At 36.7% G+C, this 21,662-nt stretch overlaps 3 protein-coding genes across 4 annotated transcripts; all 3 read left to right on the forward strand.

Moving 5' to 3' along the window:
• The first annotated feature begins 5,197 nt into the window (after window positions 1-5,197).
• On the forward strand, window positions 5,198-8,038 carry LOC112187597 (UDP-glycosyltransferase 82A1). Its single transcript, XM_024326462.2, has 2 exons — window positions 5,198-5,738; window positions 6,986-8,038. Exons 1-2 carry the CDS (start codon window positions 5,255-5,257, stop codon window positions 7,891-7,893), a joined length of 1,392 nt encoding a protein of 463 aa, XP_024182230.1. The 5' UTR covers window positions 5,198-5,254; the 3' UTR covers window positions 7,894-8,038.
• Window positions 8,039-9,477: 1,439 nt separating this feature from the next.
• Window positions 9,478-13,924, forward strand: LOC112187599 (OVARIAN TUMOR DOMAIN-containing deubiquitinating enzyme 11). Of its 2 annotated transcripts, none has more exons than XM_024326463.2 (10): window positions 9,478-9,949; window positions 10,381-10,580; window positions 11,323-11,396; window positions 11,633-11,687; window positions 11,792-11,866; window positions 12,208-12,281; window positions 12,405-12,453; window positions 13,013-13,097; window positions 13,303-13,359; window positions 13,461-13,924. In XM_024326463.2, the coding sequence occupies exons 2-10, from the start codon at window positions 10,413-10,415 to the stop codon at window positions 13,502-13,504; spliced, it is 681 nt and encodes a 226-aa protein (XP_024182231.1). In that variant the 5' UTR covers window positions 9,478-9,949; window positions 10,381-10,412; the 3' UTR covers window positions 13,505-13,924. The 2 variants fall into 2 exon arrangements, with proteins under 2 accessions (XP_024182231.1, XP_024182232.1); XM_024326464.2 differs by having other exon boundaries at window positions 9,485-9,853.
• A 691-nt stretch (window positions 13,925-14,615) lies between these two features.
• On the forward strand, window positions 14,616-21,403 carry LOC112187596 (heat shock 70 kDa protein 17). The gene is made up of 15 exons (XM_024326460.2): window positions 14,616-14,766; window positions 15,024-15,825; window positions 16,257-16,489; window positions 16,875-17,034; window positions 17,520-17,765; window positions 17,852-17,988; window positions 18,133-18,475; window positions 18,592-18,753; window positions 19,106-19,180; window positions 19,269-19,369; window positions 19,461-19,530; window positions 19,881-19,937; window positions 20,048-20,109; window positions 20,641-20,713; window positions 20,834-21,403. Exons 2-15 carry the CDS (start codon window positions 15,052-15,054, stop codon window positions 20,999-21,001), a joined length of 2,661 nt encoding a protein of 886 aa, XP_024182228.1. The 5' UTR covers window positions 14,616-14,766; window positions 15,024-15,051; the 3' UTR covers window positions 21,002-21,403.
• The last annotated feature ends 259 nt before the right edge of the window (window positions 21,404-21,662 follow it).

Consider the following 21,662-nt stretch of genomic DNA (forward strand, 5'->3'; position numbering starts at 1 on the left):
TTCTGATGTGGGTTGCAGTTGAGTGTTTTGTATAGGCGTCCTCTTCACTCACTTTGTGTTTGTGAGTTGCAGTCGAGCACAGAGCCTGGGAGGCTCTTTTGTTGTACGTTGATATTCATATTCCCCCTACTTTATGTTTACTCTTAACATGTAGGGCTGATATGTTTTCACAAGATTTTGAGTTTAAAGAAATATGTTTTATGAACCTTGCATGCATCGAAGTTTTATACGTTTAAATACGTGGGAAAGTACTACAGTTTACCATATTTAAATTATCTTGATTATTTATTTTTTGTCCACTCACACTAACGTGTTTTGACTGTTTTCCAATACTTTCTCCTGGGCTCTTCGGTTTTAAATGCCCAGTTTGCAGGCTAGTTTAGTTGAGGTCGGGTGTACCTGGAGTCGAGGCATAGTCAACATCACAGCTTTTGTACAATTACCTTATTTTTAGTTTCTTGTACACCTTGTGTATTAGATTGCTCTAATAACTTGTGGGCTAATTGTTTGTAAGTTGAGACTTGTATTGTGTTTTCGGAGTTGATATGATTCGGGGAGCAGGGTGGCTCCGGGAGTTGAGGATGGTGTTTGATATTAGAAGTGTAATTGTCTGTCTACAAGTTTTGTGTAGTCCATTTTAGGGGTGACTCTGCCGAATTTTCGGTAAAGTTATTTTTGAGGTGGGCCCTACAAGGCCATCTCGGATTTTAGGGTGAAATTTGGGACGAGTCCTGTCAAAACACATCATAAAATTTGAAATAATATAAACCTAACAACCCTCCAAATGTGGATCCAAGGCATAGGCCCAGCCCAACTTCCAGTCAAAACTGCGAGGCACGCTCGCAATCACCTCACGCGCCACTATCAAAACTAAACTGTCGGCTTGTTATCGCGTTGCAACTTGCATGCACCAACTAGCAAAGAGTGGCATATCAACTACTCCATTTACTTTACAATAATAATGGCATATCAGAATGTCATAAAACCAATAAAGTAGCTTTCCTAATATGATGACAACCGGAAATAAATCCAACAACACAACTTTTCATCCTGCCACTAGAAGGTAGTGTCCATTGTACAAAAATATATCGTTGCCTCTCTATGGCTGAGAACGCACTCAGAGTGCACACACATGCAAATAGTCTGACTAGTCGTACACTCGTAAAGTAGGAATCTATTGTCAGCCTAAGGGCTAGTTTGAGATTGCTGTGACTTTAAAAAAAAAAAAACATGTTGCTGCTATGTTGTGAGAATAATCTGCTGTAAATTAAAACAGTTTTGTGTTTGGTAAATAATATTTTAAAAGTGTTGTCAGTACATAAAACAACTGCAGAATGTGTTTTGATCCATAACAGCTTTTAAAAGCAACCTCTAGGCTGCTTCTAAAATTTGCTGCTAGTGACTTATAACTTTCAATTAAAGCTTCTTTTATTTATTTACCAAACACAATAAAATCTAAAATTTTAAACAAAAGCTGATTTTTTTAAAAGCAAAGTAATTCCAAACAGAGCCTAAAACAGCAAACTAAAAACACATAGTAAAATTTGAAATAATATAAAACCACACAACCCTCCAAATAGGAGTCCAAGACATAGGCCCAGCCCAACTTCCAGTCAAAATTGCGAGGCACGCTCGCAGTCACCTCACGTGCCACCATCAAAACTAAACCATCGGCATGTTACCGCGTTGCAACTCAATGCCTAACGACCACAACCTAACTTCCAAGCTAGCGAGATTGAAGTCCGATCCATATCGCATATCAGGCCGAGGCCCCAGATTTTTTAAAGTCCCAATATATATAAGTTTCAACAAAGAGAGCAATACTTATCTCTCTCTCTCTCTCTTTGTTTTTTTTTTTTTACTCTTTTGTGATTGTTCTCAAATTTATTAAACCACCCTGGGAGAATGCTTGTTTTTGAAGAGTAACATTCATTATGTTATACAACATGTCATGATGCACGCTATAGAGAATGATCGCTAGCTAAAAGCTAACACACTTTACTCAAAACTTATAATTGCCTTTATCAAATTTTCGAGAATCACAAGTTGTACCATATAGCAAGAGAATTTAATTTCCAAGAAATGAAACGTGGCCATTTATCTTCCAACTCTAATTTCTTCTTCGATCTTTTGAATGGAAGAGACCAAATGACAACGTCGTCGAACGTACGTAATAGCAGAACTCATGGTGTTTATTGTCATATTTATCCCAAATTTCATGCCTTGGCCTTTAATTTGCTTTATCTACTATCCCTCTCCAGGTGGACAAATGAAGCTTGGTTTGTTTCACATGCATGCATATGATATGCGTCCCTTTCAAATAATGATCAAGCCCTTCATGCTCAAGCATTTCATTTCCAATGCACTTCCTGCTTCTTTACCTGACTTGGTAATTGGATGGCAGACTAGCTTGAATGAATACCTTTATGCTTTAGTTCGTCGTGGAAAACATGCACTTTTTTCTTCTGCAATTGTCTATTTTATATAGCCGAGCAAAGAAAGTGAGAAACCAACATTGATTGTATATATGGCGGCGCACTCAGAAATTGGCGTTTTGCTCGAGTTTCACGCACTTCACTTTCCGCAGCAACCATGTCGGCAATAGCTGGTTTTGGCTACACCGCAAGGCTGTAGTTTTTGGCTACAAATTGGCCACAGGGGCTTTTCCATATGTTAATGTTATTTTCTTTTGCATTTAAACTTTAGACTAGTTTACGGTTGTAACTTCTCTCTCTCTATACACACACGTCATGATAAAGGTTATCATATTTTCATGTCATTTTTTTTCTTTTTTAAAACTTCAGCCCACTCTTGATGGGATTCGAATAAATAACCTCTTAAATGAAAAATTATTACCCTACTACTCCACTAAATACACACTAAGATCTTTTCATGCCATATATACATCTGTTAAATTGAAATTCTTACAAGTCTTTGTAATAACGTTTTCATTTGGAACTCTCTCTCACACTAAGTTTTGTTTAACAAAAATGAACAAAGCCTATTCAATCATTGGTTCATTAGGTATAATGAATGTACAATATTCAAGTGCCTGTTTTTTGTAATTAGGATGGTATATTTGGATCGGTTTATCCGACTTTGTGTTGTAAGTAAGTGTTTGTGGTTTCTGTTAGTGTTGTAACCTATTTGTAACACTTCCATTTGAAATTTTGAATGATTTCAATGTCACGTTGATCAAAAATTTCAATTCATCACGTGTCGAAAGGAAAAAAGTGCCCATGCCTCAATCATAAACAATGCGGGTGTCCGTAAGCCTAACTCCAGCTCCATTGGACAATGAGTGCATGCTTTGGAGGACTTCGATCACATCCACCAAACCAATATAGATAAAAGATGAGAGCTGCATGGACCCAAATTGAATGGGAAAATTGTGCCACATTGGCAGATAATTGATAAGTAAGGATGGTGTGAATCCAACATAAAAGAAAGACGTAGATCGACATGTCCAATTTGTTAGACTTAACCGTTGTTTATTCTTTGAAATATGACAACTTTCTCTTAATTTCTTCAAATTAAATTTTTTTTTTTAATGGGATGTTTGCTACCATTTGAAAGATTTAATACAACAACTTGCAGGTTGTTGTTAATAGCTTCTTTCTTGTCAAATATGCTTATTTTGATCTAATTGCTTGTTTATGTCATGATTGGCCAAGCTATAGGGCTTTTGTCGGATGCATACTAGTGAGTATTCTTCCATGGCATGCAATTAACTTTTATCGTATATTTTTTTGTTGTCATATTTTGAAATATAATACTGTATTTAGATATTCATATCGTCTAATATCACTATTAGAAAAAGTATCCATCACAAATGGATGAAAATCCACGTGAAATCATAGCATTTCATACAAATTTATGTGTGAATACGTCAATACACATGGTACAACAACGGATTAATGATTGTGAGCGTTGCTATACTACTTGTACACGAAATTATCTATCCTTTTGAATATAATTGGTGGGGACTCACTTAAATCACATAAATATATTCATTGACTTTTATTAATTTATTTAAATATTTACATATTTATTTTTTTAGTTCCTCAATCTATTATTCTTTGAATTTTCAATACCACTAAATCTCCGATCAATTTGAATTCCCAATACCACCGAATCATTTTTTGTTTTTTTGAAAGAGGGTCAGTACGTCTGCCCTTAAGCCTTGATCATTAATGAAACTGCAGAATACGTGGGGAGACATGAAACCTAAACCCCAAATTACAATAAGCATAGAGAGAACATCTCTAGATAATAACGAGAGTCTCAATAATAACTATATATTCTAACATGCACCAATTAGCGAAAAGTACACAACTGGCTACTCTATTCGCTTTACAAAGTTGGTGACATACAGGAAAGTAAAAGCTTACTCGAATCCATAATTTACTAATAAGAACAGCTTTCCCACTATGTGGCCACCGGAAAACTCATCCGGTGACACTTAGCTTCATCCTGCCACTAGGAGGTTGCAACCATTTGACAAAGCAAGGAACTCGCCGCCTTCCTAAGACACACAAGGCACACAAGGTGTGCAGTCCGGGATAGAGCCCACATCGCCCTACCACGATAGAGTAGGGACTTATTACCGACACAAAGCCACGTCTAATTAACATAACAAAATAAACTAAATAGAAGTTATAAAACTTATTACTTAAATAAAATAGAAAAGCAGCCCACCAGATTAGGCTCAGCAGCCTAAGGCAGGTCCAAAAGTCCAAAAACCAAGCAAGAGTGCGTGGGTCAGGTTTGGCCCGCATGTGTTGCCGGATCAGAATCACAGCTTCGATAGGATCACGTCGCCGCACCAAATTGTAGCCATCAACTGATTTCGCCGGCCAGAAAATTTTTCTCGGGTTTTCGCACTACTCCGACTCTCTTGGAGCTAATATGTTTCTTAACGGATGATATATATATACGTACACGTCTTAACTATTAGTAGATAGTTCATTTAATAAATAACACGGTTCAATTTGAGTAAACTGGTCATGCAAATAAATTACTTTGTTTAATTGCAAATAAAGTAACTAATACTGTTTACGTCTATAGTTAAATGTAATTTTGTCATAAAGTTTGTTGCAAAGGAGTGAACATGAAGTATAGGCTTGTAAATTACAACACATGCATCATGATGCACATGCTTAGCTGACTCAACCTCCCTCAGCTTCTTCTGTATATATAAGCTTGTCTTGGAGGCTTATTAAATCCACCACCAAAGTAGTGAACAATAACAGAGATGGGGAATATGAAGTGCATAAAGAGGAGGTCCAAAACCATCATCCTGGTTCCATATCCGGCTCAGGGACATGTAACTCCTATGCTTAAGTTAGCCTCCGCCTTCCTCAGCCACGGCTTTGATCCGGTGCTGGTCATACCGGACTTCATTCACCGCCAGATTGTCCCGAAAATCGAATCCAAAGATAAGATTCAATGCATGCCAATCCCGGACGGGTTGGACAAGGACGCCCCGAGGGACTTCTTCACCATCGAGAAGGCCATGGAACACAACATGCCTGTTCATTTAGAGAAACTTGTTCATCATCTGGATGAAGATGGAGCTGTTGTGTGCATAGTCATTGATTTGCTTGCGTCGTGGGCTATAGAAGTAGCCAATCGGTGTGGGGTCCCTGCGGCAGGGTTCTGGCCGGCCATGCGGGCTACGTACCGGTTGATCGGAGCCATTCCGGAGATGATCAGGACAGGTCTCATCTCTGATGCAGGTTAGCACCTGCTAATGCTAATTATCCTTAAGAATATATGCATGATATCATCACTGTCTTCATCATCTTCCTCTTTAATTCCCACTTGGTTTATTTTCTTTGATTAGTGTTTAATTAACTGAAAATTATTCTATGATTAACTTGTTAAGCCTGGCGTGTTACACTGGTTGCTAGTCTGTTTATGTAAGTGGTCCAAATCTCTATGAGAAATGCTATGATAATATATAGTCAATAAATACAATTGAATATAGTAAGATACTAAGATCGATGTAGCACCATATTCTGATTTAATTATCAAGCAATCTGCTTCAATAAGACACATGCCATGCATATGTAAATAACATGCAAATTAATTTGCTGGGTCAACTGTGTTGGTGAGGATTATTATTCTTGGGGACACAAGTGATGCCGAATCTGGATTTTTCTAGCACACCATTTACATCTTTTTCTCAATTGCAGCTGGTTTTTTTTTGTCTTATGTTGCTTGAAATTTCGGATACGTGAGTGATGAGTCGATCAGTTGGTTCAATTTTGTGATATATTACAAACAATGATAAATCTAAAAATTTGCGTCTCTGAAGGTTTAGTACCTTGAAGCGTTATAAAATTTTATCAAAAACTTTATTGTTTAAGTTTATTTCTAAAATGTAATAACTATTACTCTAAATTATTGATTTAAGCATCTTAATTTAGTCTTTTATTAATAGTTTAACATATAAAATTAATTGCCACTAGGTGACCTTTTGTATAAACAAATACCCCATCAGTATACCATTGTTTCTAGCATGCAGTTGACAGTTGCAAAGTAAAAATATACTTGGCACCGGAAGGAAGGTGTGTACTGAAATTTAATTGAAGTCTTAAGACCTGAGCTTCATTTATAGATTATCAATTAACTAGACACGATATATCTGTACAGCTGTACTCCTTGGGTAAGAGACACGTGCATAAATTAACAAATAAGATTAATTTGGTAGTCGACTTTTGAATGGATAGATTATTAGATACGAAGAGATAGAAAATTAAATGACAGAAAATTTGTATGTATCACATTTACTGATCACATTGTTGACCGCATCTCTTATAATAATGAGATCACATCTAGAGCACTAGTGTATACATCAGTTTTCTATAACAAAATTCACATACAGATGTGATCAACAACCTGTTAGTACGTGTAATACAATTCATTTAATTGAATTAGCAAAACGGACATCCACTTATTTGATGTTTCTATGTGTTGGTAGGGTTTCCAAGGCAATTAGGTGGTACATGCTTCTTACCTAATCAACCCATGCTGTCCAGTGAAGAGCTACCATGGTTGATTGGCACTCCAGCTGCAAGAAAAGCAAGATTCAAATTTTGGACTAGAACCCTGGACAGATCAAGATCTCTCCAATGGCTCCTTGTGAATTCATTCCCAAATGAATGTTGCTTGGATGATGAGCAATCACAACATCAACAACTTGATCTTCATCAACAGGTCCAAACCACCACCCAAACCCAACAACAAGTTTACCCAATTGGTCCCTTGAGCAAGTTCACAACCACCAAAAATCCTAGCTTTTGGGAAGAAGACACAAACTGCTTAAGCTGGCTAGACAAGCAGAAGCCGAACACTGTAATTTACATCTCTTTTGGGAGTTGGGTTAGTCCCATTGGAGAAGCTAAGGTCAAAGGATTGGCATCAGCACTTGAAGCCTTGGGGAAGCCATTCATTTGGGTGTTGGGGTCTTCATGGCGTGAAGGATTACCAATTGGGTACTTAGAAAAAGTGTCAAAGATAGGCAAAGTTGTGTCTTGGGCACCACAAATGGAGATCTTGAAGCACAAAGCTATCGGATGTTATCTAACACATTGTGGGTGGAATTCAACGATGGAGGCCATCCAGTGCCAAAAGAGACTCTTGTGTTATCCTGTGGCTGGTGATCAGTTTGTGAATTGTGGCTACGTTGTAAATTTGTGGAGGATTGGGGTGAGATTAGGTGGGTTTGGAGAGAAGGATGTTGAAGAAGGATTGAAGAGGGTGATGGAGGAGGATGAGATGGGGAATAGGTTGAGGAAGTTATATGAGAGGACTATGGGAGATGAGGCTAATTCTAGAGCTGGGTCAAAACTCACCGACTTCATTGATCAGCTTAGCTTAAGATGTTAACACTTGGGGTCTTCTAATGGTGTCTATGATTATGATTTGTAAATTTATTTGTTTTCTAATTTGTAGACCCATAATAGTGTCTAAAGTTTTTTTTTTTGGGCTAAGTATTAGTTACTACCCTGTGGTTTAGGTCTAAAATCAATTCAGTATCTGGACTTCTAATTTCATCAAAAACACCCCTGCACTTTCAATTTTGATCTAATAGGTCCAATTTGTTAATATTCTGTTATGGATTCAAGTTATAGTTGGATTATTTGTTGAAAAACTATTTATTTTTATAGTATGACTTACTCCTAAATTGACTATGCGGACCACCTCGACACCATATCATAAAATATAGGCCATATATGAGCCACATTAACAAGTTAAATAACTCAATTGTTGGAAAACTAACAAATTGGACCTATTAGATCAAAATTGAAAGTGCATGGGTGTTTTTGATGAAATTGAAAGTTCAGGGACTGAATTGATTTTGGACCTAAACCACAGGGTAGTAATTTGTATTTAGTTTTTTTTTTATGACAATATTATGTCTAAAGTTGTGTTAATTGAATTCGATCAATTGATCAAACATGTTAAAAGAAAGATGGAATTACCTTCACTCATATGTTTTGATTTATTTATTCTGCAAATTAACACATAATAATATAAAAATCTAATATTACGTATAATAATTACACAAGTTAAATGTCATTTTTGTTCTCATAGCTGAGATCTTAGCAACACTGGAAGTGCTAGATGCAGTCAGATTGTTAATGAGTAAGTTTGAGTTAATCTCCCGGCAGCATGTGAAGAATCGTTACAATCTAGTGACTCACAAGCTTGCTAGATCTGCGTTGTCATTAGCAGAAGCTATGTGTTGCAAAGATCAAGGCCCTTTGTGGCTCCATGAATAAGCAGATTGGATGTGTTAGGGTTTCTCGTTTGGAGAACATTTTAGCCCCATCTTGATGTACTCCCTTTGAGTTAATAAATTTTCATTTCAATAAAAAAGAAGTTAGTTTGAAGGTTTTAAACAAACTCCCAATATTTCATCATCTATTCATCCACAAGAAAAAACCGATGTCATTGACTCAATTAGCAGTTAGTGTCGTAATTCGAACTCATTAAACTAAGTTCCACCACTAATATAACATATGTTTTTCAGATTAAGTAAAAGTCTTTTTAAAATATGTAAATGAATATAGATATTCCAAAAGTCTAAAGAGTACAAAGTACAATTGTCCTCTATTTTGTTTATATAAATAGCAAACTTTTGAAAATTCTTACATTAGAGATGAACTAGTCATTGACCAAAAAAAAAAAAATACTGCTGGTTCACCATATATGTGGAGTCGTGACTTGGTTATTATCTTATAAATTTATAGTCAAACTTATTGCATTTTAAAATGATAATTTAAAAAGAAAATCATCATTTAAAGATATGAATATCAAACCCATTGTATCTTGATAAACCTAGATGACTAAATGATTTTTATAGTAATTATTAACAAATGATTTCGATTATAAAACTGTAAGATTGTTTCACAATTCACAACTGCAATAAAACGTATCTGTAACCCTAAAATTTGTCCTTTGTTCTGGCCAAAAACAAATTGGTAGTTCCCAAAAATGATATCTATCCTAATATCCTATAAATTAGAAGCTGAGTAGCTCTCATCTTATTTTGCATTTTATAAAGCACACCCATATTTTTTTTTGATTATATATCTTTATTCTTTTCAAAGTTATTTATAAAGTCACACAATAATACCAGAGTGACTTTTTCATTTTCCAATCAAAATTTCTATATTCAGTTTGCATATCTTGTAGTTCATCCAATCCTCTGTTTGGTTGCTGAGAAAAGCCGACAAGAGAAACCTTTGATTTCGGATCTTCCTTGTTTGGTGGTTTGCTGCCGTGGATTGGAATATTGCAGCTCAAGAAAGCAACCACAATCTTTTAAAAGCTGAGCTGAGAGGTACACACCAAGATTGAAATGGGGGGAAAGGAATTGTATTAAAGATTTCATCTTTAGTCATTTTACTAATATCCCATCAACTAAACTGAGTTTCAGGTTCTTTTTCGTCTTGAATTAGTCTTTAATTCATTTCTATGTATGTTGCTTGTTTTGAATTAATCTGAGAATGTAATCAGAATAGGTGATCAATTTGTGGACTGATTCAGAGAAGCTGTGTTTGGATGAATTAGTCTCCTTTTTGTGACCTTCATATTGTATTTCTAGTTTTGTAGACTAATTCAACTCGGGTAAGATTTGTTCTTATAAGGATATGATGAAAGGAGCAAACTTTTTCATTTCATTTCTTACCATAATTGGAGGAGGAATTGATCACTAGTCAATAGTCCATAAGTTGTTGTGGAAGTTTTGGGGGTCCTGGCTTTTTGGGTAGTTTTTACTTGTTCCATTTTTGGCTTTGGTTGGGTGTTTTATGTCCAATTTAGTTGGGTGAATTTTTGGGTCAATCTAATATCAACATGTTTTTGCAGGGGTGTGTGAGCTGTTTGTTTAGTTGGGTAGTATGAATGGAAGCTATAGCAATGCAAGTGAGAGCTCAAGCTCGAGTTTGAATAGCAGCTCTCATGATACCGAGGATGACCTGACCATTGCAACTGTCTTGGCAGAAGAGGAAAAGCAGAAAAGTGATGGCAGGCTGGGGAAAAGACTCTCCCACTTAGATTCGATTCCGGTATGTTGGTCGATAATGTTTCGTCTTTCCTGATCAAGAGATAATAGAAGTGTGGCACCTTAATGCGCCTTGCGTATGTGTGTATACTGGAGCGTATGTATGTATGGGAGGGAAATAGTTTATATGTGCTTTTGATGGGACACTAGGATGGTTCCAGAAATTGTTTTTGGTTTGGTTTTACGCAGAGTAAAACCATATGCACGTTTATTCTTTAATTTAATCAAACTAAATTGTAGTGAAATGCTCCAAGTCTGTAATTGCACAAGAAATTGGTACACGTAACATGATGGTCATTCATGAAGTACCCCTCTGCCCTTTCCCCGATCATTGGCGTTGCTTTAAGTCTCAAATGTTTTGGTTTTTGTTTATTCTATCATCTAACTACCTAGAGGGAGGGGAGCAGGAGGTGGTACATGTTAAGTCAGAAGGCATATGAGTCTGTGCAGGTGTGAGGGGTGGTTGTGATATTAGTTTGTAAATTCTAATTGTTCTTTTTCCATTGTAAATGAGCATCATCTACTTCTTGCGTACACAGTTGATAGGTGTATGTGTTATGATTGGGCACACCTTTCACTTGCTACATTATAGGTGTATCTGTTACTTCCTTGATTCCGTGCTCCCTCAGTGTGTAATGCATGATTTAGTAATCTTCATTGACCTTGTTGCTAAAAAAGGAAAAAGTATAAAGCTTTCTCTGTATAAACTGGATGTATATGTACTCATTGGTTCACCTTCTTTGCAGCACACTCCCAGGGTGAATGGGGAGATACCTGATGTGAATGATGCTACTCAGGACCATAAGAGGCTTTCAGAAAGGTGTAGTTCACTGAACCTTTCTTGTAATCAGCTTATACTACATCATGAATTAGTTATTGTAGTTTGATCCTAGCTTTGCTATTCTGCTTTGGGTACTTTAATTGGGTGAACAGTACAAATCCAGCTCTTACCAAGCAGCTGGCCTAATACTTGGGTTCATACTGGCTGATAGTATAGCAGAAAAATAACCATAAATTTGGAATATACTGGGTTATAATGTTTGTTAATTTATTCAGGCTGGCTACCTATGATCTATCTGAGCTGCAAATTGAGGGTGACGGAAATTGCCAGGTTCAGTACCAGACTTATATGTCACCTCAGTTTATTTGTTTGCTTGGGTTGAGTCAAACATACTGCACCTATGATCTGTAATATATTTTGTTAACATGCTGCAGTTTCGAGCAATAGCTGATCAGTTGTTTCGCAATCCGGATTACCATAAGCATGTTAGAAAGCAGGTTATAAAGCAGGTATGGCTGATCAAATGGATCTACTTCATTCCTTATGTTAGCTCTTTCCCCTGATAGGCACTTCTTTACCTTGGTTTAGTTACTGTTAGGCTTGATTGGCTTTGAAAATTGTTTCCTTGAGCAATTGTTTAAATTGTCTTGATGTAATTGAGGATATGCAAATCCTATTACCTGGACAGTGTGGCGGGCATATGATTCTGTAGAGTAGCACTAGGGTAGCCTTTTATTTATCTCTGTCTTTCCTTTGATTTTCAATTTCAAATGAAAGATTACTTCTGAGTTCTGATGCATGTTATCTTCATACTGTGCATTTATTTATGCATTTTTCTTTTGTGTTTCAGTTAAAGCATCACAGAAAACTCTATGAAGCTTATGTCCCAATGAAATACAAAAGTTACCTGAGGAAGATGAAAAAGTTAGATATCTTCTTTTATGCCTATTGATTTTTACTGCAAAATATGAGACACTGTTGCATTTGTCTCTAATTGTTACTAAAGCTAATCTAATTATATTTTTTAAAATATGTAAATGTTACTAGAAAAGGGGAGTGGGGAGATCATCTGACCCTACAGGCAGCTGCTGACCGAGTAAGTTCCAGCTCTACGCAATTTCAGTGTTTTATATGTTCTGAGGTCATTTTGTGAAGATGCTTACTTTCTTCATCACTCGAACCATTTATTTGTGAAGGCATGGTTTGGATGATCTGATGTTCCATGTAATTGTTCCTTTGCATCTAGATGAGAAGTGAATTGTATTGTAATCATAAGAAGTGAGGAAATGGTGGACTGCAATTAATAAATTAGCATCACTGATCATACATACTTGGTCCGCACTGCAAAACCTCACTTAGTTTCAGGTTTCGATTCCATTCACAGGCCTGAAATGCACTTCTTTGTTGTCTACTTTCCGAGTAATATTATCATTCTGCAGAAATCACGATCCAAGTTGATTTCTGTTTCATTTGTTTACAGTTGTGATTTAATAGTCAACCTGTAATTCTGATTAGAATGAAGTACAGATTCATAAAACATAATGTCTTGGTGTCTGTTGAATTTTTTTTTTTATTCATTGATGGTTTTGTTATTTCCCGCTCTATAGATATTTCCACAGTGATTGGCTTCTAACACCTTATGGTTTTGTCTGTAGTTTGGAGCCAAAATTTGTTTAATCACCTCTTTTCGGGATACTTGCTACATTGAGATCCTTCCTAAAGACAGGAATCCTACCCGAGGTATATCTCATTTGCTTACTTCATCTTAACAAATCTAGTCAGGCTGCGTTGAAACTTTGAAAGAGAATGCATAATGCATAACATATGTCAGTTTCTGTTCAACCTTTGTGTTATATTGGGATAGTAAAACTTCCAAGTAAAAATCAGTGAGGGTTCTTTTGTTTTTGCTTCAAACTTGAGCACCCTTTTGTGTTTTTTTTTTCAGAGCTTTGGCTGAGCTTTTGGAGTGAAGTGCATTACAACTCACTATATGCTACTGCAGGTGATAAACTACACTGCTATTACTCGAATATCTTAGTTACAGTTTTGTTTCTTTTCGACAGTTTGGATATAGTACTGATTCCTTTACTAATCTATTTACAGATGTTCCCACAAGAAGTCCCAGAAAGAAGCATTGGCTTTTCTAGACTGAATCAGGAAGGAGACAGACCATGATGTAATTAACAGGAATTCGATTTATTTGTTTCAAATTTTACCGGAGCAAGTTAAAAGTTAGAACTTAGAATCACATATCTGTATATAGAAGTTGCTGCATCTTAAAGGATCCCATAGCTTTTCTAAAATTCCTGTCTTTGTTGCCACAATTCTGTATAAGGAGCATGACTTGACTAAGTCAACTCTGTAAATTTGGGATTCACATCTTAAAAACTTACTACCTCTGTAACTCCGGTTTGGTTGAGGTGAGTTTAAGATAGACTACAGACAAAATTCTATTGACTCTTCATGCGTGCAAGACTCGCCAAACATTCCGGTTCAACATTTGAAAGATGCTAGCAACTTTTTCATGTATATTTACCACCCATATAGACCAGACAAAATTCTGTTGACTCTTCATGCGTGCAAGACGTGAAACATTCCAGTTCGACCTTTGAAAGGTGCTCGCAACTTTTTAATGCATGTACATTTCTTTCTTCATTTTCGCTCGCTTTGTATTTTATTTTATTTTATCAAATAAGTAATTTATAAACAACAACAACAACACTACTAGTCTATTGTGAGTTGAATTCACGATCTCTCACTTAATTATGTCATTAGACCAGATGATACTGGACGCTTGATTAGCATTTTACTTTTTAAAAATAAACTTAATTTATTTATTTTTATATAAATACACAATACATCATCAAAAACTTGATGCATGAATGGAAATTCACTAACCTCGATTTCAACAAAATTTAGGAAACTTTTATTTTATTTTTGAAATAATTTACAAAACTTTTATAGTATTATAAAGTATTACTATTTATAATTAAAGAGATAATAGCCCGAATTTCAATAATCTAAAATCATTATATAATACCCTAAAAAGTAAAAACTTTCCTCAAACTTTTCCTTTTTTTTGGTTTTTTTAAAGTGACCCCCTAGGCGTGTTGCCAACTCCAAAATACGTAACAAACACCTATGACAACCGTTGGCACAACATCACCCAGCGTCTACCTGACCACCACGTGTACATCCCGCCACCTGTCTCTTTCTAATTGGCCACGCCCCCTCTTCACTTGCCACGTAAGCATTCCTCATGTTCTTCCCCATGTCCCATGTCTATATAGCCCTCGAAATTTCCAGCGTTCACTGAGAAAGTTCTGCCCTTTTGCTTTCGTTCATCTTCGTCAACCTCACCACCGTTTTCTGCAGTCTTCTGGAGAATGCGATCTGCACATTTCTACTGGTCAGTCTCTCTCTCACCTCTCTAATTTCACCTCTTTCAATTTTCGACTATCTGTTCGGATTTGTATTAAGCTTCGTTTGGTTTCCGAGAAAATGTGAACGCAAGCGGAGAAACAAACCGGTTGCTGAAGATTAATTTTTAATTTTTATTTTTTAATTTCACGGAGAAATTGATTTGAATAGAAATCTGTGTTACTTAAGCTTAGTGGAAATGGTGTGAGTTTTGGTGATTTATTATTTGTTTTGTGTTGTAATCAGACGAAGCTTGAAGTCCTAGGGTTTAGTGATGCAATCTAGGATGGCGTCGATCTTATTGAAGCTAGGGTTTTGCTTATCCCTCCTATGCCTTGTGATTTCGCCTGCCCAATCTGCGGTTATGAGCATAGATCTAGGCTCCGAGTGGCTCAAAGTTGCGGTAGTGAACCTAAAACGAGGGCAGAGCCCGATTTCGGTTGCTATTAATGAAATGTCGAAGCGAAAAACCCCGGTCTTGGTTGCCTTTCACTCCGGTGACCGCCTTATGGGTGAGGAAGCGGCAGGGTTGGTTGCTCGGTACCCGGAGAAAGTGTTTTCTCAGGCAAGAGAGTTGATTGGGAAGCCCTTCAGTCACGGAAAGAGCTTTTTGGACTCGTTGTACTTGCCATTCGACATTACGGAAGATTCTAGGGGAACTGTGAGTTTCAAAATTGATGACAAGGTCAGTACTTACTCGGCTGAGGAACTAGTGGCTATGATCTTGGGTTATGCTGCTGATTTAGCTGAGTTTCATTCGAAAGTGGAAATAAAGGATGCCGTTATTACTGTTCCCCCCTACTTTGGACAAGCTGAGCGGAAGGGGTTAGTCCGGGCGGCACAGTTGGCTGGAATCAATGTTCTTTCTTTGATAAATGAGCATTCTGGTGCTGCATTGCAGTATGGGATTGATAAGGATTTCTCAAATGAGTCGAGGCATGTCATTTTCTATGATATGGGCACCAGCAGTACTTATGCAGCACTAGTATATTTCTCGGCTTATAATGCCAAGGAGTTTGGAAAGACTGTGTCGGTCAACCAATTTCAGGTAAATTTCAATCTGTTTTGAACTATGTTCCAAAATGTAATAGTTTGAGCCAATGCATTTACTGGGTAATGTAATGCTTCCATGAAGCACATTTTATACATGATAGACTGGTTTGACCTCAAAATCCACATTGATTTGAATTTGAATAAAAAAGAAAAGAAATGTTAACATAACAAGAAAAATTAAGTACTTGCATCCATGTTTTTGTTACCTAAGGAAGTATAGGTTTATATAATCCGCATGCCATATGCAATTATCCGAGTCATTTTCATTAGTTTTCCTTCTACATATTTTTACACAAGGTTGACTTGAGAAAAGTCTTGGAAACCATCAATCAGCTTTATCCCCTCTCCATACTTTGTTGCTCACAAAGTCACAGTTTATACAGATTTCTCAGCACTCTAAGCCATGTGCTTAATTTGTTTGTTCAGGTCAAGGATGTCAGATGGAACCCAGAACTAGGGGGTCATAATTTGGAACTACGGTTGGTTGAGCATTTTGCAGATGAGTTCAATAAACAAGTGGGAAATGGGGTTGATGTGAGGAAGTCTCCAAAAGCAATGGCTAAATTGAAGAAACAGGTGAAACGCACAAAAGAAATTCTGAGTGCAAACACAATGGCTCCAATATCTGTTGAATCTCTTTATGATGATCGGGACTTCAGGTTGGTGAAATATTTTTGGATCTCTGTTCAAAAGTTGTATCATCATTATTTTACTTTTATTTGTTAAGTCAGTGGAATGAATGGGGTGAAGAGAGGTCATGTGGTAGTCGTTTAACTATATGTATAATGATATACTTGTTGATAGATGCCTTTGCTGCCATTTTTAAAACATTAAGCAACTATTACTTTTTCCCTCACATGCTTTGGTTTGGTATTGCATATTATATGCTTCTAGATCTGTCCTTCTAGAGTAATGAAAAATCAGCCATGTCAAATGTCTAAATTTACATAGCTTTTCACCCTGTGCTCTGGCATTTTGGTCATGATGTTGTTTATGGTGATATCCCCCCAAAATATCCGTGCATGACATTTGTTTCGCTTCTAGGAGCACCATAACTCGTGAGAAGTTTGAGGAGCTCTGCGAAGATCTGTGGGAGAAATCACTTGTACCTGTTAAAGAAGTGCTTAAGCATTCTGGTTTAAAGGTGGACGAGTTATATGCAGTGGAGTTGATAGGAGGTGCTACCAGAGTGCCAAAATTACAGGTTTGAACTATTTTCCTTAGCTATTGGAGTCAGAATCTATTCTTCCAGTAATAAAGAAGCACAATTCATTACATGAGCGAATGCCATCTAATGGGTATATAGGCCATATCCTGACATCTGGTTTGTTCAGTGTCTGGTTGTTGTTATGAAGTCTAGAAGATATATTGCTGTAGTTTGGTGAATAAGTTAATTTCACTTCCAAGTGTACTTGATCATTCTGTCCAAATTGCTGATCAATACTCCAATTACTAGCAGATTGTTCTTTGGCATCATATGTTACAGTTTCAGTTTTTGTGCCCTCCTCTCTCTCTCCCCTCCCTTTGCATATCTTGAAATATTATTGTTTCCCAGACAGACCAGTAATGATAAATTCTTGTCTTCTGATGGTTTGCTCCATCACTTTGATCTTGAGTTGCATCAAATTCATTTTTTATATATTACAAAGTTTGATCATGAGATGATATTATCTATTTCTTTCACAACAGGCTAAGCTTCAGGAATTTCTTGGAAGGAAAGAGTTGGACAGACATCTGGATGCTGATGAAGCTATAGTTCTTGGTGCCGCTTTGCATGCTGCTAATTTAAGCGATGGAATCAAACTGAATCGTAAGTTAGGAATGGTTGATGGTTCATCCTATGGGTTTGTGCTTGAGTTAGATGGCCCTGATCTTCTGAAAGATGACAGCACTAGACAGTTACTCGTACCGCGAATGAAGAAACTCCCTAGCAAGGTGAGTTACATTGGAGATACAAAATTCAATGAAAGGTTTTTTTTGCATTAGTATTCCTTGCTAAGCTTCTCTCTGTTAAATGATAGATGTTCAGATCCTTTACCCATAGCAAAGACTTTGAGGTTTCACTAGCATATGAGAGTGAAGCTCTTTTACCCCCTGGTGCCACCTCTCCTCTATTTGCCAAGTATGCTGTGTCGGGATTGACAGATGCAAGTGAGAAGTAAGGTTTTATTTTATTTTATTATTTTTTCCAAATTTTATGGCGACATGATTATGTTGCAATGTCTATGAGCAGTGACACCATGTGTCCACTCTAACCATCAGATAGACACTGACCTTATTACACACTTGTCTTCTCTCTTAGGTATGCATCCCGGAATCTGTCTTCCCCAATCAAAGCAAGTCTGCATTTCTCTTTGAGTAGAAGTGGCATTTTGTCATTTGATCGTGCAGATGCTGTAGTTGAAATAACAGAATGGGTAGAAGTTCCTAAGAAGAATCTGACAGTTGAGAATGCAACTACTGTTTCCCCCAACATATCGAGCGAAACTGGTGCTCAGAACTCCTCAGCAGAAAGTAATGACAACTTGAAAACTGATGATGGGGGAAACAGTAACGCATCCAACGCTACTGTAGAAGAACAAGGTAGCGCCGATCTTGGTATTGAAAAGAAGCTGAAGAAGCGGACCTTCAGAGTTGCACTGAAGGTAATTGCCTTACGCTTTGTGTTTCTGACAGGCCATTAGGAGGCCACTAAATGTATAAACAAGCTAACTGCCTATATCATTGATTTTGTTATTTGATCTGTTTTTCTTTTATCTAGATTGTTGAGAAGACGGTCGGACCAGCGATGGCTCCTTCAAAAGAATCTCTTGCTGAAGCCAAACGTAAATTAGAGGAATTAGACAAGAAGGATGCAGAGCGGAGGAAAACTGCAGAGTTGAAAAACAACTTGGAAGGATACATATATGCTACTAAAGAAAAGGTGCGAACTTTTGCTTTTCTCAGCCATTGATAAGTAACTTCTAAGCCTTTTTCTTCTTCTTCTTTGCTTTTGTTTATAAGATGTTGATGTTTTTTGTTTTCCTTTTATAATTTAACATATCGGAATTTCTTATAATTCCATCTATTACTCACTTACTCAGTTAACCTAAGTTGGATATGCAAGAGGACTGACTTGACCATTGTTATTTATTAGATATCATGCCCTCAGAATTTTATTTTGATAAGTTTATTTATACTATGCTCTCATGGAAATTATCTAGTACTCGTAGTATTTCAATTCTTGATTCTACTCTATATGTTGATTATAACAATACACAACTTTCTTATTTCAGCTTGAAACATTGGAGGAACTTGAAAAGATTTCAACTAGTGAGGAACGCCAAACCTTCATTGGAAAGCTTGATGAGGTTAGAATTTCTTCCAGAACCCAAAAGTTGACTGGATCATATACATCTTATTTAATTTTTTAATCTAAACTTGTTACGTTTTTCTTAGGTGCAAGAATGGCTCTACATGGATGGCGAAGATGCTACTGCGTCAGAGTTTCAGGAACGTCTAGATATGCTAAAAGCTAATGGTGACCCAATATTCTTTAGGTATTGTTCCAATATAATTTGCAGAGATTAACTGAACCAAAGCTTGTGTCAAGTTGATGCAATGTATCTAATCTGATATTCTTGGGTACAGATTTAAAGAGATCTCTGCACGGCCAGAAGCAGTGAAACACGCTCGAAAGTACCTTGTTGAGCTGCAGCAGGTACTTCAGACTGTTATTGTGTATGTATGCTTTTGAGCCAAAAAAGGGCTAGTGAGAAAAGATGATAACGATAGAATTCAGATAATGTCACCTAATTTTCATTTGTTCATGATAGTAAATTAATAATAGAACCACTAGTATAATGTATAGAATCTTTCTTTTCTTGAATTTGTCTGCTTGCCCCAGAACTTTTTCATGTGAAAGATGCAAGTACGATCCGGTCAATCACCATTCAATATTGAAAGAGCTCTTATACCATAAAACTTAGAGCTTTGCAGTATATCTGTATGGTTTTGGTGAACTATGAGGTCATGGCAAGGATTAATCTTTACCATCATGATTATTTGCAGATTGTGAATGGCTGGGAGTCCAACAAATCTTGGCTTCCGAAAGATCGGATCACTGAGGTACTTGGATCATATCTAACCGAACTCAACTCTTCATGGTTTTGTAAGTATTTGACTTCTATATGAGTGGCCTCTGATGGCTAAGTGTGGGATATTCGTGTGTTTTCTAGGTTTTGAGTGATGCTGATAAGTTGAAGACTTGGTTGGATGAGAAGGAGGCTGAACAGAAAAAGTATGTTTGCCATTGGTGTAATTATTTCTCTCCACTTTCTTGTGTTTATGCCATTATGCATGTACATATAATCACACATGTAGATGCATTACAAATTATCTGATATAAATTTTGGTTCAACTGCAAAAAGAAAAAAGAAAAAGAAAATATATATATATATATATATATATATAATTTTTTTTTTGTGGAACAATGGAGTAAACGGAAAGGAAAATGAGCCACAGCGAAGGGGAAATAAAAGAGAAGTTTACTATTAGAAAAACTGGGGATTCTCAAGGGCACTTCGTTGCTGTCCAAAGATGCACTTTATCTCTTCTTTATATATTCAGGGGACTTGTAAATCCTCCTAGTTTGTAGGATTTTTTTTTTTTTTTTTTTTGCCAAAAAAGAAAGATGAACTTTTTTGCTATTTTAATTGAGTCTGGCTACTGAATGATGTTGTGGTTGTTCCCTTTAGAAAAATTCAACCATCCCTGCAAGTTTATATGACACTGCTTCCCATTTGCTTGACCCTTGTTTTGTTTGTTGAAGGACTCCTGGATTTAACACGCCAGTTTTCACATCCGAAGATGTATACATGAAGGTGTTTGATCTGCAAGAAGAGGTACTGTTGTAATTATGTTTCCCGATAAATGAAAATGTAATTTACAAGCTATCTCTCTACGAATGGTTGCAGTCCTTTTACATGCCATTGTTTTTATTAATTTATTTTATATATATCTAGGTTGACAGCATTAACAGAATTCCCAAGCCAAAGCCTAAAATTGAGAAACCGACGAGCAATGAAACAGAGAGCACTGGAGAAAAGCCTAAAGACTCAAACATGACTTCTGAAAGTTCCTCACAAGACGACAGGACTGGTTCAGAACCTGAGGGCCATGACGAGCTATGATCTAACTTAACTGACATGTCGATTAGCATTATTATCATCTGCCTTCCCAATTAATGATCGTGGATTGGCATCTCTCTAGAAGGGAGAAACGTGCCTGCAATTTATGGACAGTAGAAAAGAGCAGCCCCTCTTCAGTTGGGTGCTTATCTAGCTTGATATGGTTGGGTAGTTGCTCAAGAACATCTCTCTTGGTTCCTTAATTATACTGTTATCGTATACGAACATTACAAGAGGCACTTATGGTTTTATCATATTGCCTCGTTAAAAGTTTTGATCATCGTTATATGTTCAGCTGACAATATGATAGGGATTTTGCTGTCAAGAAAGATTGTGTCATCTTATTTGAGAAAATATGTAGCTCCTTTTTAGTATGATAATTGTGCTCTGGTAGTGGTCTTTTTTCTCTCTCCTGGATTATTATTATTATTATTTTTTCTGGTTTGAAAGTGATTTTGCACTATATCAGGACGATCTTTTGTGCACGATGAACCAGCCTCTGCACTATATCTCATCATGAAATCTGTCTGATCTACCCAACTGTGCTGCTGTGCATAAAAGGTCCGATCTACCCAACTGTGCTGCTGTGCATAAAAGGTCCTCCTGATAAGCCTCGATCTTTGTTTCCCAGATGGAGTCCAGATCTTAACAAAAAGTCTCCATC

Source organism: Rosa chinensis, chromosome 2 (genome assembly GCF_002994745.2).
Source record: "Rosa chinensis cultivar Old Blush chromosome 2, RchiOBHm-V2, whole genome shotgun sequence".
NCBI lineage: Eukaryota > Viridiplantae > Streptophyta > Magnoliopsida > Rosales > Rosaceae > Rosa > Rosa chinensis.